Source organism: Uloborus diversus, chromosome 4, assembly GCF_026930045.1.
Source record: "Uloborus diversus isolate 005 chromosome 4, Udiv.v.3.1, whole genome shotgun sequence".
NCBI classification, from domain to species: Eukaryota; Metazoa; Arthropoda; class Arachnida; order Araneae; family Uloboridae; genus Uloborus; species Uloborus diversus.
The window spans coordinates 78,407,322-78,422,536 of record NC_072734.1 but is presented as its reverse complement, the minus strand read 5'-3'; the positions used below and the strand labels follow the sequence as shown (position 1 = coordinate 78,422,536).

Below are 15,215 nucleotides of genomic sequence, written 5' to 3'. Positions count from 1 at the left end.
GAAACGCTACTTAAGAAAGTTACTCTCTTGGCAGGGTGATTCTATTGTCTCGTGTGGGACAAATTGAACTAAGCGTTCCCTTACATATTTATAACTGTGTAAGTTATTTAGAGCTAAGTGTTAAAAATTTGAAGAGCTAGTAAAAGTAATTTACTTAAGCAATGTGTTAGGCAAAGCAATATATATATATATATATATATATATATATATATATATATATATATATATATATATATATATATATATATATATATATATATATATATATATATATATATATATATATATATTAGGGTGGTCCTTATTTTTGAAGTTGTAGATATTTTACACGACGCCCCCTCAATTTGTTCCATTATACAAATAAATGATCCATGCAAAATTTTAAGTCAATCCATGAATATTAACACGTGCCCCAAGGGCCCCCTTTTTTGAGTTTTAAAGAAAAAATTGCGGATTTTCTCATTTTTATGCAACAAATATTCCTAGGTTTCATTTTTAAAGTAATTTCGAACCTCAATAGATGTTGCTACTTCCAGACCAACCATTCTCTCACTTTCATTCTGTAAAATTTTACATATTACATAGGGTACATGTACACCAATGGCCTCGGGACAGGCATACCGCTATTCGCGCTCGTTTCAAACCAAGCGGCAGGGGAACATTTCTTTCCACCAAGATGGACACAAGGGATTCTAAAGGCCATTAATGAATGGCCGAGGCCATTACTGAATGATTTTTGACAACAACAAATTGCCTCCTCCAGCCTTTGGGGGTGTTGATTTAGAAAATTTTCTGAAAATGTAATAGGTGTGGCAAATAGGGTCATTAGGTATCCATGCTATAAATATAAGTAATGACAATTATATTTTAACTCCCTGTTCTTTAGTTATATACTTAAATGTTTATGCATTCTTATAATTTAAATTTTGAAAAATCCTCGATTACCCTACCATAAAAATAAACTCTATTTTCCATATCTAAAATATAAATTTAAAAAAAATTCCAGATCGGAATAATGTAAAAATCTATACTTTAAACTGTCTTCTATTTCAGTACATAGTTCTTTATTATCATCAAATTCCTCTTGCAATTCACAAGATTTAGAAACCGAAATGGGTATCTAATCCTAACCTGTTGAACCTTTTTTCTATATCTGATCTACCACAACGCAAAAAAGCTTGACAACTATTGAGATCTGCTCGCATTTCATCAATGTTAGACAAATGCCATATTAGGGACAAAGATGCTGCTCATTTATTAACAGATTACGTAGATGCAGTAAATTTAAATCCAAATAACCTTATGATCAATCGTACATCCCTTAAGTGAGCAAGAGAAAATCTTCGAGAGGTAAAATCAGATTTCATGAATTTAAATTTAGATTTTTTAGTTATTTCCGGGGATACAAAGCTACATCCAGCTGTAACTGGAAAAAAAAAAAAACTCCGATAGGCTTACCATGATAGCTTCAGGTTCCAATGTTAAACAACTACTCAGAATTTTTGAGATATTTCTTCAGTTGTATATGATATCTTAGATGATTGCTCTTTATTGCTAACTGTTCAAGCTGTAGTGTTTCATACAGCGGCTTACAATACCAACCGTATAAATTGAGCAGGTAATTTTTTTAGAGCAAAAGCTAAACGGTGATATATCGCATTTGTATTGCTATCATCATGCATTTGAAATCGTACTGCAGAGTGTTTTTAAAGAAGTTCTTGCCTTTCTTAGTTCTAGACTCGATATGCCATTATTTAAGCGCTTCAAAATTCAAAAATTACACGTACCACTTAAATTCTAAAAGAAGAATTTGATGACATATTATTGTTCATAGAAAGCGGAATTAAGAAATATTACAGAGAATTCTCATAACGTGTAATAATATTTCTTGGTGAAGTCCTCCCTCCTACAGGGATATGTTTTCGGCAACCTGGAGCTTATCCCTGACCCAGATGGGTGGCAAAAGGAATTTATTGTTTAAATATTTATATATTTGGGAAACAATTTAAATTGACCTTACATGAAGAGAATGCCCGTAAATGGTGTTTTACAGTTAAATGTTGTATGAAGATATTGTTTTTCGCAGCAACCCATTCTAGGCCTTTTAAATTAATATTAAGTCTAGTGTCTCAAAAACCTGCAGCGTACAAAATGTTGACAAACATGCAGCAGGAGCAGTGATTGAAAACATCATAAATCACTTATGGTACTTAGGGGATGAACTAGTAGCTTTGTCCGTATTGGATGAAGGAATTACCTTTGAAGATAGGAAAAGACTACTTCAAAAAATGCTTGCTGAATAGGAAAACGTGTCTGATGACTGTATAAAAAATTTCAAATAACAGTAGATGATTTGGAATACTTTCTTAGTAAATATCTACCTCTTTATAGAATCAATTACAAGTCAATAAAACTGTTTGATAAGTTACAAACACCAGAAGATGTTTTCCTATTTGATCCTGATTCATGGCAAAATGAAGGAAGCTATTTAAAGGGAAGAGATTTTGTTAAAATGCTGGAAGTTGTGAATGATACAACTGAACGAGGAGCACAATTAATCGAAGAATTTCACAATCAATTTACCAAATATGAGTCACAAAAGCAATTTAGTTTTTTACAGACACTCCAAGACTATCGGGAAAAAAATGCACACGATTGAGATACATTGTGAAAAGCGTACGATTAAGGTAAAGTTTCTAAAGCAATATTTCATTCTTATTTAATGTAAAATCTTTAGACGATATGAAATAATTAAAAAGATTAATTTTAGTGCTATCTCGCTGTAAAAATATTTTGCAAACATAGGAGAAAGATGTACGGGGTCTGAAGTAAAAACTCGAAGATTTGTGGGAAAATTATCAAAAGTGTTAAAGTTCAACGTCCTAGGGGCACGTGTTATTATTGACCGATCGAGTTCAAATTTTGCACCGATTACTTTTTATTATAGTGTCACAAAACTAGGGGTCACAAGGTCTAGGTTTGTCACAAAATATATATATATATATTTTACTGTTATTTTTTAAATTGAAGTTGACCTGAAATATTAAATTGTAACGTACGAACAAAGAACACATTTTGGACAAAAGTTTTACTCTGGCAAAATGTCCTCCGAATCTATAGTTGTAGATTTTTAAACATATACTTTGCTTTCCCACACACCATTATTTTTTTTTTACTGTTAGTTCAAAAAGAAACAAAAAATTGACTCATTCAACAGAACATCAAATATTTTGTTGACTCTATATTTTTATTCCAAAAGTAGTATGTAAAAAATAAAATAAGCATAATATTTCGCAATAAGTTACCGCTCTAAGCCAGGGATAAGGCAGAAATACCCAAAATACACCGCCAGCTCAGTTATTCCATCCGAGGACTGCAGTTTTGTGCTTTCTAGCACTCATCAGTTCAGAATAGGAAGTAACTGAGCTACAAGCGGAAAACCTCTTAAAGAAGCCAAGAGACCCAGAAAAACTGGTAGCTAATGTAGAATTATAATTAGTTATAACGTAGGATTAGTTACGAGGTAGGATAATATTTTTGCCCAAGAATTCACACACTCGTGCTAATTCTTAAGAAAAACGTTTTAGTAAATTGCACGCTTTGAAATAGAAAATAGAGCTGGCACCTGTGGGGAAAAAATGATTGCTTTTTTCGAGGAATAGCATTGTAGCTCTTATTCAAAACTCATCATGAAATTGACTCAATAACTATTATTTAAAATGATTTGTAGCTGTTTTTAACTAAAGAGAAAATGAATGTGAGATATGCTCATTTCTTAGGTTTGAAATGTTGTCTCTAAAATGCGCCCCTGGATGAAGCTCCATTTTTGCAAAGAACATGCAAATAATGATATTTTTTCAACAAATTTTATGGTCAAAATATGTCTTAGCGAAAAAAACTTGATTGTACATTTTCTACGACATAAGCTGTTGAACATAAAGTTCGTTTGCACCAAACCCTTCAATTAGAGAAGGATTTATATTGGATTCTAATTTCTCAGTAGTGCCCAAAGATGAGTATTTTCAGCTGTTTCAAATCGAATGAAAATTTTATTTTAATTTAAATGAGATATGACATGAGAAAGGGATGTCATCTCAAAGATCTTTCAAACAAACTGTTACGTCCGAGTCGGGTTCTTCCCTCATAAATGTTTAGGACGGACAAACAAACAGAACAAACAACAAACATTTTTCTTTCTTTCAAACCCACATTTTAAAAGTTTCCATTTTTAATAATGGCATCATTTCCGAAATTTTAAAAGGATTTTTTTTTCTGAGCATGCTTAAAAACATAAGATTTGACCAATTTTTATATAATTTGACAAAGTTTAATATTTTTAAATATTTTAATCGATGCTCAGATTCAATTTTTTTTTTCACTTCTGCGCATGACATCACTAGTGATGAAATGCCATTCACTGATGCCATTAGCGCAGAGAGCAATATTTAATTCGTTTCTTTACTCTCATATACTGGTAACGATATGGTTGATAGCAAATCGTAGATATTTAATTCGCTTCTGAATTATCATAACCTGGAAACGCGGTAGACAGCAAGCGTAAACATTCAGCGTGCCAATGGAATGCGCGCCGAAGTTCCTCACTTGTGACGTCATAAAGACCACGCCTCATTTGAAAAATCGGACACTTTAAAAAAATAAATTAAAAATTAAACGTTTTGGAAAAAAAAGATTTTCCTCGCTCCATGTTATTCTTATTATTTTTCTTTTTTTTTTTTGCTCATTCTGTCAATTTCAATGACTAAAAGTAGTACTTTTGACTGATGGAAACAATCCCATCATTGAACTGCTTAATTAAGTTTTGGTTTTTCTTTCTCGCTAATTTTCTAAAACCTTTACCCTTTATTTATTTATTTTAAGTTAATTCACGAGAAATTAGGCTGAAAGTAACGCTAACGCTTTTGTTTTCGGTTTTCTCACATAATAGCTCTCATATTCATATTAATTATTTTATGGAGCGCATCAGAAATAAATTAGAAGTTTAGCAATGACATTAATTACCCACCCAACTTAAAAAGTAATATCTTGTCATAGCGGTGTAAAAAATCGTAGCCAAACAATAAAATATTAAAATTTCAGAATTCTGTAAAAGTTCTTCCGAAAAATATCTTCTATTCTTTAAAGGGAACTATATCCCTTATTTGTCCTTCTCCTCATAAGCAAACAAAGGTGTTTCCCTAAAAAAAAAGCTCCTTGACGTCAGAGCAGGAGAGAATGCTTCGAACTGTGCCCTAGACACACATAACAGTCAAAATAGATCCCTGTTGACAAATGAGATCATTGGACTGAAACCTATCTGGAAACTATTTTTATCTCAAGCAAGGCTCGAGGTTCAGCTCCAGATAGCGCTCGCAGAATGAGGATTATTGTGTTCGATAGAAATGGTGGGTTTTTTCCTTGATTTTGGAGCTATTAAATTTACTAATTATTTTTTTAATTGATTTATTTTTCAAATCATATGTTTATATTTTAAAGAAACACTTTATTTTAAGTTACATATAAATGTATAGGGAGTGGGAATTTCTACGAAAAGCAACGTTGCGAACACGGTGCAGTTTCTAGATGAAGAAACGAGCATTGTTGTGGCTTGCGGTAGGGGAAGTGACTCTAGCGCCACAGGTGCGGTTCGGAATCTCTACCGAGGAATGTGAGTTAATAAATAATCTGTGTAGCACCTCTGGTTTTTCCTTCGGTTTTTAGGAACACTCGTTCTAAGACAAATGCAAAAAATCTTGATATGTACAGATATGACATGACTAGTGATATACCGATATTCCAAACCACTGCATGGAAATCAACGCGCATTGTAAGTAATGCCCTCATATTGCTATTTCACAAACGCACACCAGTTCTACCATAGATGTAATATTAACTAGATACACAATGAGAAACCAGTTCCATGCGCAACCGAGTCCAATAAATAAAAGGGCATACATTCAAAAAGTGCTTAAACAACTTTTGCCATGGCCTATGAGTGTGCAAACAGCGTTGCATTCATTGGAGACCAGTTGTTGCTCTGGAGATCAGTGGTGGTCTCGTAACTACGCTTTTGGCCGTTTACTTCAATATTCGCACCTTCAATTTCGTTTAGTGGTCTTCGCTTTGGAGTGGTGTATCAAGTCATACTAGATCTACATGTTTCTAGCCATTGATAATGCGAACTTGCAATCACTATGCACAAGTTTTACGTAAACAGGTCTTAAAGGTCATTGACTGAATGCAGAATGTGGTTGGCTGTTGAACTACAACCAAACAGTGTTTTAGTCTTCAAACAGTGTTTTAATCTCATCGCCTTTATACTATACACATACAATGTAGTATATTACATTAATGATGAAATTTTGCATCACACTGGCTCGTTACTTCGACGATCAGTACGTTGTTATTGCGAGGCATAATTACAGCTGCAGTACGAAAATTTCAACAACTGCTTCAAAACTAAAATGGTGTGTAAAATCGTCTTTGAGTCGTTTTTACTTTTTACCTACTTTGAAACTTTAAGACTCTGATTTTATGTGCATGTAGCACGTCAGCACTGTGTTCACAACCATATGTTTTCTTATAATGTAAACCCGTTATCGTTTGCCTGATCTACTTGCAGATTATTAAAGAATAACTCTGAAACTCCGTATATACACACAGAGAGATATAGCTAGAGCTTTTAGGCTTTTTTAAAGTGTGAAAATATTATTAGATATTTTTAGATTAATGGAATTCATTTTAAGGAGTCACAGTGAAGACCAGAATGGTGGATCCAGAAGAAGTGGGGTTATCATGGGGCTAATACACCATGTTTTAGGGACATTTGCTTTAGGTACGTTTTTCAGACATACCGCTGAAAAATGACTAATTTTTTCCCCTTTTCGTAAATGACCTTCTCCAAAAATAGAAGCTGTATACACCTTGCGGGTGGATCATTTGTGGCTATTCATTAATTACGTATGGGTGCCGAGGGGGGGGGGGAGTTTGAAAAATCTCTACACGCCCTTACTTTGGGGGGGGGGGTTCAAACCCAATCTTACGTAATGTTTTCGAAGTCTATATTTTATATTAGAAATCGCACGGTCAAGTGGTTTGGCAGTAATCATATTTCATTTGCGTCTGGAAGGTAAAAAACGTATTAGGATGAGTTGCTTTTTACTTGTTGTTACAAAGAATGAATAGTACAAAATGTAATGAAAGAATCGCACTAGTATGTGTAAGATTCCTAAATTTATTATTTTGAAAAACAAAATGGAATCTTACGTAAGAATAGGGGGGACGGGTTTGAAAAATCTTACGTACCATTACATGGGGGTAAGTGGGTCAAAAATTGCCAAAATCATCCTTACGTAATTCATGAATGGCCCCTTTGTGAAAAAAAAACTTACTTTCTAGGCACCAAACGGAAAAAGTATGGGAAAAAAGAAAACGATTTTTTTAAATTTGCAATGGTTGACATTTTCTTTTTAAAAACCAATTGAAGCTTGTAAAAGTAGATCTTCAAAACCTGAATTTCGCAAATTATTTCTAAATATAATTTAATATTCAAACGCGGGGAGCGTGTTGCGAAATTTTTGCACAATATGGTAAAGTTTCATCTCTGGAAGAGTCCATGACAAAGCTCAATTCTTGTAAAAGGCGATGAAGAAAATGACATTCTCGAAAACAAAAGCGGTGCCTTAGAGAAGAAAACAAAACCTTACACAGACACACCAAACTAAACCGTTGCAAATGCAAAACATCACTCTTGAATATTTCATGTCACATCGTTTTTATTTCACATAATCTTAGTTTTAACACTTCAGAAAACAAAAAACAACGGCTTCCTGGAGCAGGAATTCATTGTCGGCAAGAGAGGAACGTGTCGCCGAGGAGCGAGGACATCGGATTCTTTGAGAGCAAAAGTCGAAATGGAAACGTCAAGAATCTAAAATTGGAAAACTGGCTGTGATTGATGACAAAACAAAAGCCTCGTGAACCATATTTCTTTATGTTTTGACTTTCTTTGTGGGGTGACGGGTCATAAGCAAGCGGATCTATTTTCTAAGTAAATGACAAATTAACCCTCATTTTCAGCTTTATTTTACTCGCAAGAATTTATATTTTCTTTTGTCTTTTATCGGAAAATTTAAAAGTTTTTTTCTTTCTATTTTCTGCGAAATGGATCTATTTTTGCACTTTCGTTCAGCAATAACATGAGTAAAGAAACGTAAAATATTTAGGGGGTTGTCCATAAATGATGTCGCACTTTTTCTCAACATTTTTGATCTGTTACCCCTTTGTCGTAAAGCGCCACGCTTCATCTTAATCTAACCTCCTTTTGTCACATCTCACGCTCCTTTTCATAAAAGAATTCTTATGAAAGAAATGAGTTATGTCACACTTTTTGTTACCCCCGCCCTCCCCTTGTCACAAACTGTCCCAATTTCACGCACCCTCTTCCCTTCAAATCTTTTGTGGACAGCCCTTTAGGTAAATTGAAAGTAAACAGGCGGATTACAAAAAAATAATAGTTTAAAAAACTAAAAAAAAAAACACGCTCTAGTAGCAAAATGAACTAAAAAGTTAAAAATAATCTTTGAATGACAAGTATATAACGTAATTGACCAAACACTTAATTTTACTGTAATAACAAAAAAAGCTTGAGGGGCTACCTATTTACATTTTTGCATGAATAACACAAGGAAGAAATTTAAGACAACTGATAAGAAGCCCCCCACGCTTCTTTTTATTACAGTAAAATTAAGTGTTTAGTCAATTACTTTATATACTAGTCATCCAAAGATTATTTTTAACTTTTTAGTTCATTTTGCTACCAAAGCGTGTTTTTTTAGTTTTTTAAACTATTATTTTATTTCAAATATGATTTAAATACTAAATATTGCTAACACTTGAAACTCTTAAATGAAATCTTAGTGCGTGTGTTTGATTTTTAAAATGGAATGTATCTTAGTATTCTATTGCATTATTTGCATCAGACATTTTGAATGCTTTCTGGTAAATTCATGTGCAAACATTGTTACACTCCGCAGCTCTGATTTGTACGTTGTAAGTAATTCTAATAAGCCACTGGCTATTTGTCCAAAGGAAAGTTGGACCCACAAACATACAAGTTAAGCTAATAAAAGCGTGTTAATTAGAGTAAACTAATAATTTATCGTTAATAAATTAATTTGATTATAGAATATTGCATTGTCATCGAGTCTGAGGTTGCATTCCAAATTTTAAAAGAATCCGATCACAAAAAGTGGCCGAAAATTGAGTTGCAAGATTATAAATTTAATTTCGGTGCAGACAGGATCAGAACGCACGCCGAATGATTCCCGGAGTTGTACGTCAGCGAAGACCCGCGCCTTAGACTGCTCGGCCACGAACGCTCAGAAAGTGGTGGAATGTACTAACAGTAATAAGCCACTAGCTCTTAGTCCAAAGGAGAGTTACTCAAAAATGTACAAGTGAAGCTAATAAAAGCGTGTTAAAAACAGCGTCAATATACTGTATCACAGTAGCTACATTGTTCCTCGTTTCCCCCAAATGGATAAAACTATAGAAATCAAGAATGGAAAACAAATTGTAAAACATTGAGTATCTACTCAAGTTATAAAACTACTTGAAATGGAATTAACATATTAAGGCTCCCCTTATGTACAAAAAAGTAATACGATAAGCCAGTGGTTGGAAAAACTTTTTTTTTTTTGTAGCGTACTACAACTGCAACTACTTTATTGCAAATGAAGTTAAGTACAACTACTTTTTTCAACATGTAGCAACTACAAACTACTTTTTTCAACATGTAGCTACTACAAACTACTTTTGAAAAGTAGTCGCTATTTCGCTACTTAAAAAAATAATAAATGAAAAGCATACACATGTTTGCACACCCTTTGAGGATAGGAGTTAATTTTATAGGAACTTATATTTTGTAGGAACTAGTAAATTGATTTTGAGCTTCAAGCTAGGGATCCAAACCTGGACACCATCTCCTTTCTTACGCTAATGATAAAATGAAATAAAAGCATTTTTCAATTTTGCCACAATGACCTCAAAAACCATTTTAAACTATAGTGGACTAACGCTACAACGTGATTAGACTTATGAGAAATGGCTAAATAGCGAGTTTTTCTCGATTAACGAATTTTGAAGCTAACGCGAATTCCTCACTGCGCAACACAAAAATTTTTGAAAGGGAATTGCAATGCTTAAGTATCACCTTCTTTATTGGGTATTAAATATTAGTTTCGTGAATGGACTTTTCCTCCTTTAGCATCACTGAAAGCAAAAGTACCCAGCACTGTACCAGTTGAAACATCGCTTTGTTAATTTACATATCGCCACTCCGCATCGTTTTCATTCCATGTATGAAGTTGATGAAACGTAATTTTACATAAGCGGGCTGTTTACCTAAAGTTTTAAAATGGTAGGAAAAATAGATAGTTTCTGACAACTAAAGTAATTCTTTGATTTGCGATATGCTCGAACAACTAAAAAGTGCGTCGAATATAATTACTGTATCTAATGTTCAGTACTATTGTAGTGCTGCATTTTCTTATTGCTGCATAATATACATACCGTACTGTTTCATTTTATGTTATTCTCTCCCATTGATTTTGTGCATCGTAACCGTATTTTTATTCAAACACACAGCTTTTTTTTCAAATATAGTAAATATCAGATGTTTAAATTCGGTTATAGGAAGTTAAAAAAAATGGGTTAAAGCAGTTTCAAGATGTTTTCAGATGTCTAAAATAATTCGTATGTTCATAAAAAATCGTATAGATACCCTTTTCCCCAACGCGAAATTTCAACCTACGTCACTCTTGGAACGCATCCCTCGCGTAAGTTGGGATTTAACTGCATATGCTGATGACATTGATATCGAAAGCTTTTTGCTTAGCTGGAAATGTTTGCACGAAAGGGAAAAATTTTCGTGATCATACATTTCTATAACACTGTAACATTTATTGTTAACCGGCCTAGGCAGTTCAATACATTCTCTTCCATAACATTTACAGTAGCTTCCATATTAGGAGGATATTGGCACAATAATCTCATCGACATCTAAAATGTTCATCCGCGTGACATTCATTCTCTACTGACAGAAAACACAAACGTGGTACTATTGGGCAGTTAACACTTATTATTTTCTTTCTAAGCCATGTTCTATACTCTAGACGAATATTGGGGAAATGTGAAAGTTTCGATGCCGTGCCAAAAAAACTGATGGCGTCAAACAAATAGAAACGTATGGCGTCAAAATATGTCTGATGTCGGATCGTATTTTTCAGTCTTACGAATCTGATTGATCTCAGTTTTACTCCCGTAAGACTTGCTCCAGTCAGATTTATTGAAACCTTGCTTTTTTTTTTTTTTTTGAAACTTTATTTAAAAGTAGTTTTTAGAAACAGCTGCAAACTACTTCTTTTGTAGCAAACTACTCGCTATTCCCTTTTTTTTTGTAGTGCGCTATACTACAAACTACTAAAAAATGCAGCTACTGCAGTAGCGTCGCTAATTGTAGCTCGCTAATTCCATGCACTGAAAAGAGCTAATTTAATACAAGGAGTTGGGAACTTCGAAAAAAAATCCTTTACATTATAAAAAATAGTTGACTAATTCAGTAGAGTCTCGAAAGCTCGAACCTCGATAATCCGGTCGAATACAGAAAGCGAGCAAAAACCTGTGCGAAAGCCCTATTACGATCACATTGAAAGTAACCCGGCATTTTCAAACTTGACCACTTTTCGGCCCACATTATGCCGAATTTTCTCCACTACACTGCATCACGTTTAAACTAACTCACTTTCCCCATGAAATTATGAAATTATTGAAAATTCTGCCTGCAATGGTATACCCTAATTTAGAGATTTTCTTATTGCGGTTTGAAAATACCTTCAATGAACCGGCATTTTTTGGTCACTGTAAACAGGCTCTAAATTTCCTACATAAATGTCTTTCTCTTAACAGATGCAGATTCGCGGGTGCAATTAGTCCAATGAACGATGCTGGTAATTGATCTCAAATGTGTGAAGTAGCTCCGGAGCATTTGTCAACCTTGCCGCAGTCTTAGAGAACATCCCAGAAAAGCAAATAACAATTTTGCCACTTACCAGACTTGCACGGATCAAGATAGATGTCGTTGGAGACTTTGTGCGGGAACTTCGTAGAAGCTAATTCCTCTATAGTCCATTTCTTGGCCTCACTCTCGTCAGCACACAGAATCGTCGTAAATAGTAAAATCCCAATGAAAGAGGAGAGAAAAATGAAGAAATGTCTTGTCTCGGACAGGAGTTTCGAGCACCGACATGGGCCTCCCATCGTAAGAAGCGGAGTACACCGCTCAACCTCAACACCCCGTCATCTGGAAGAGTGAGAGAAGTATGTTACGAAGGCTGAAAATATAAGCTATTGGAAGCTTCTAGAAACAGAAGAAATTAGTCTCTTGTTTTCTGTATGCATCAATAAACCAAGAATGCCTACCTCCTTCTTTCAGATATCGAAGCTCTTTAGCGCTTCGACAATTGCCCTTTCAATTCTGCGAAATGTACTCTTACGTAAAATGTCACCAAGTAGGTAAAGCCATCGTTATCCCTAACAAAGATCTATTATAACAGACTTAACCACCGAGAGATGACGTCACCAGACATTTCCTCACAATTTGGATATGGAACGATAGTTAAAAGATAATATTTTATCTAGTCACACATGCCTAAGGTAACCTGCTAGAAAAGAAGGAATAAGTATCACAAAAAAGTTATAAAGGTTTTGAAAAGAAACTTCTTACGTATTTTTTGAAATGAATGATGCTAAGAAGTTTCACAAACATTAGCCTTTCAATTCAAATTTTTCTCGAGGGAGAAGGAGCGTCAAAAAATTAATTGTAAAAAAAAAACAATAAAAGAAAAACCTATGCATTAATGTCATAGAAGAGATTAAAAGAAATAAAAATTCAACAAATAAAATCAATCCGCTAAAGTCACGCCAATTCAATTAATCAGACAATAGGCAGATAGTAGAGTAGCAATAACCAGCATAATTTGCAACGAACATGATTCACAATCACAACTAGATTTTAATTATGATAACGATTGTACAAATATGATCTATTACAGTACATTACGATTAGGTAATCACAATCACTCAAACTGTGATCAGGGTTTGAGTAACCACTATTACGTAATAGTAGTCTGCTGTAGTCGATTGCATGTTCTACAATTAGTTTCATTACCAAAATCTAGTTTCCTGAAACTACAACCCAAATTCAAAATAATAGAATATTCTCACTTTTTGGAAAAAAGTTTATTCTAAGCAAATATAAGTGCAAATTAGGCATTAAAATGAACGTGCCAACTTTCTAAGACCTTAAAGTGTGCATTTCATTTCAAATATACTCAATTAAAAGTAATCTTTGACAGAATAATTCAAAAGTTTATAGTTATGAAGGTTTACATTGAGTCAAAAAATTAGAATATTCAAATTAAAGGGGGGGAACATACTTTCAAACGAAACAATATCAATACTAGAATGCGACATTTTTAGCTGGATTCAATGCTTTAATCCTTTCACACACGAATTCTACCACCTGTTTACATTAATCGTTTCTGACACTGTGTCCATACCCTCTTCGATGCGGAAACGAGCTCAATTTTGTTGGCGGGTACCAGGTCTTGAACCGCTTACTTGAGAGTTGACGGTACCACAAATTCTCTATCGTATTGACATTGGTAGAGTTGCTTGACCAGTTTTATACCGAAATTCCACTTTATGTTTAAAATCTATGAGTCGATTTAGAGACATGGCACGGAGTAGAATCTTGCTGAAACATAAAATGTGTCACTAAATGTGTAACTGCTGTGCCTCAGATGAAGTATCATGCAGTATTATTGATAAACAGGCGGAAGTCACGCATTGTTTTATTTTAAAATATATATAATTTCCCAATTCCAGCAGCCCTCATGCACCCACAAACCAAAAATGATGTGTGAAATTGGAGAGAACGTTTTACACAAGATTTTCACGCGCTTTTCTTTTAAGGTATGTACTAATAAGTGTACTTTAAAAAAGTCCAATGTTTCGTAACAAAGCATTGTTCGTATGAGATGGGAAAAATTTTGCGCAAAAAATAATGGGCTTCATGAAAACGCATGATGTGACTCCACTGCAGTTGGTTTTACTGAGATTAAATATTTGTGGACATTTAGCAAAATATCCCTATTAATTTCACCATCTTCTAAGATACATTTTTCTTTTCTTCTGGGGAATTTCACGTTAGGGGTTTTTGCTCATGAACTTCAAATTAACGTTGGTTGCAATAGTGCATTTGATTCGTTACAGCAGGGGGTGAACTCTGATTGATCGCACTCTCAGTAAAAGTTTTTGAACAGTTTTGCTAGTTTTACCTCTCACTTTAAAGAGACAATCGAAAACTTGAGCAGCTTAATGTACTCATGCTAGTCATCTAGTGTTTTATCCAAGTTTCTGTCACTTCTTTTAGAGTCGTGCTGAATATTGAAGATTGCACAACTAATTCATGCAACATAATTTTTAAGGTGCTATCCATATTTATAATATTAGCTTTACGGAGACAAAGACATACCCTTTCTACAGGTTAGAGAGTATAAGTAAAAAAATAATGTCGGGTTTTTCCTTGCTTTTTTCTTCGGAAAAAAAATGTTGCGCAATTTTAGTAAGTTTAAGGTTTTGAAAGCATTCCTTAAGTTTACAAAAGAGTTCAAATATTGCATTCAGGCAACTCCATCGGATTTTGCACCCTGTAATAGATTTTCTCAATTTCTTCAAAAGCACAATTTTCAGGGTTTCAATGCTTAGTGATGGAGCCTCGAATGAGAGTACCAATTCATTCTCAGAAGAATACGCTCTTTTTTTTATTGTTTTCTTGAGTGTTAAATCTACCGTTGACCACATGGGATAGTGTTTCTTGCTCTTCTTGCATATATACAGGAATGTGATTAAAACTTCATATGATACTTGTAAAAATATTCGTTTTATGGACGGCAAAAATTGGGAAACGTTTGCATGGAAAATCTATGCGGGATTGGAAATTCCGGAGATTAATCCCGCAAAATATCGTGCGGGATCCCGCGGGATTCGGGTTCGGGATTGCGGAATTGGAAACCCTAGTTTGAAATCGCTTCGAGCTGACCAAACAAGCCACTCTCGAAGCCGTACAATCGTAATTACACTAACAAATTATTAAA

General features: G+C 34.1%; 1 protein-coding gene across 1 annotated transcript in view; it reads right to left on the bottom strand.

Moving 5' to 3' along the window:
• The window catches only part of LOC129220658 (tolloid-like protein 1), a 296,905-nt gene extending 284,590 nt beyond the window's left edge, over positions 1-12,315 (bottom strand). The window contains exon 1 of the mRNA XM_054855087.1: positions 12,108-12,315. Within this exon, the coding sequence (XP_054711062.1) occupies positions 12,108-12,315 (208 nt within the window). The remainder of the gene's footprint in view (positions 1-12,107) is intronic.
• Between the last annotated feature and the right edge of the window lie 2,900 nt (positions 12,316-15,215).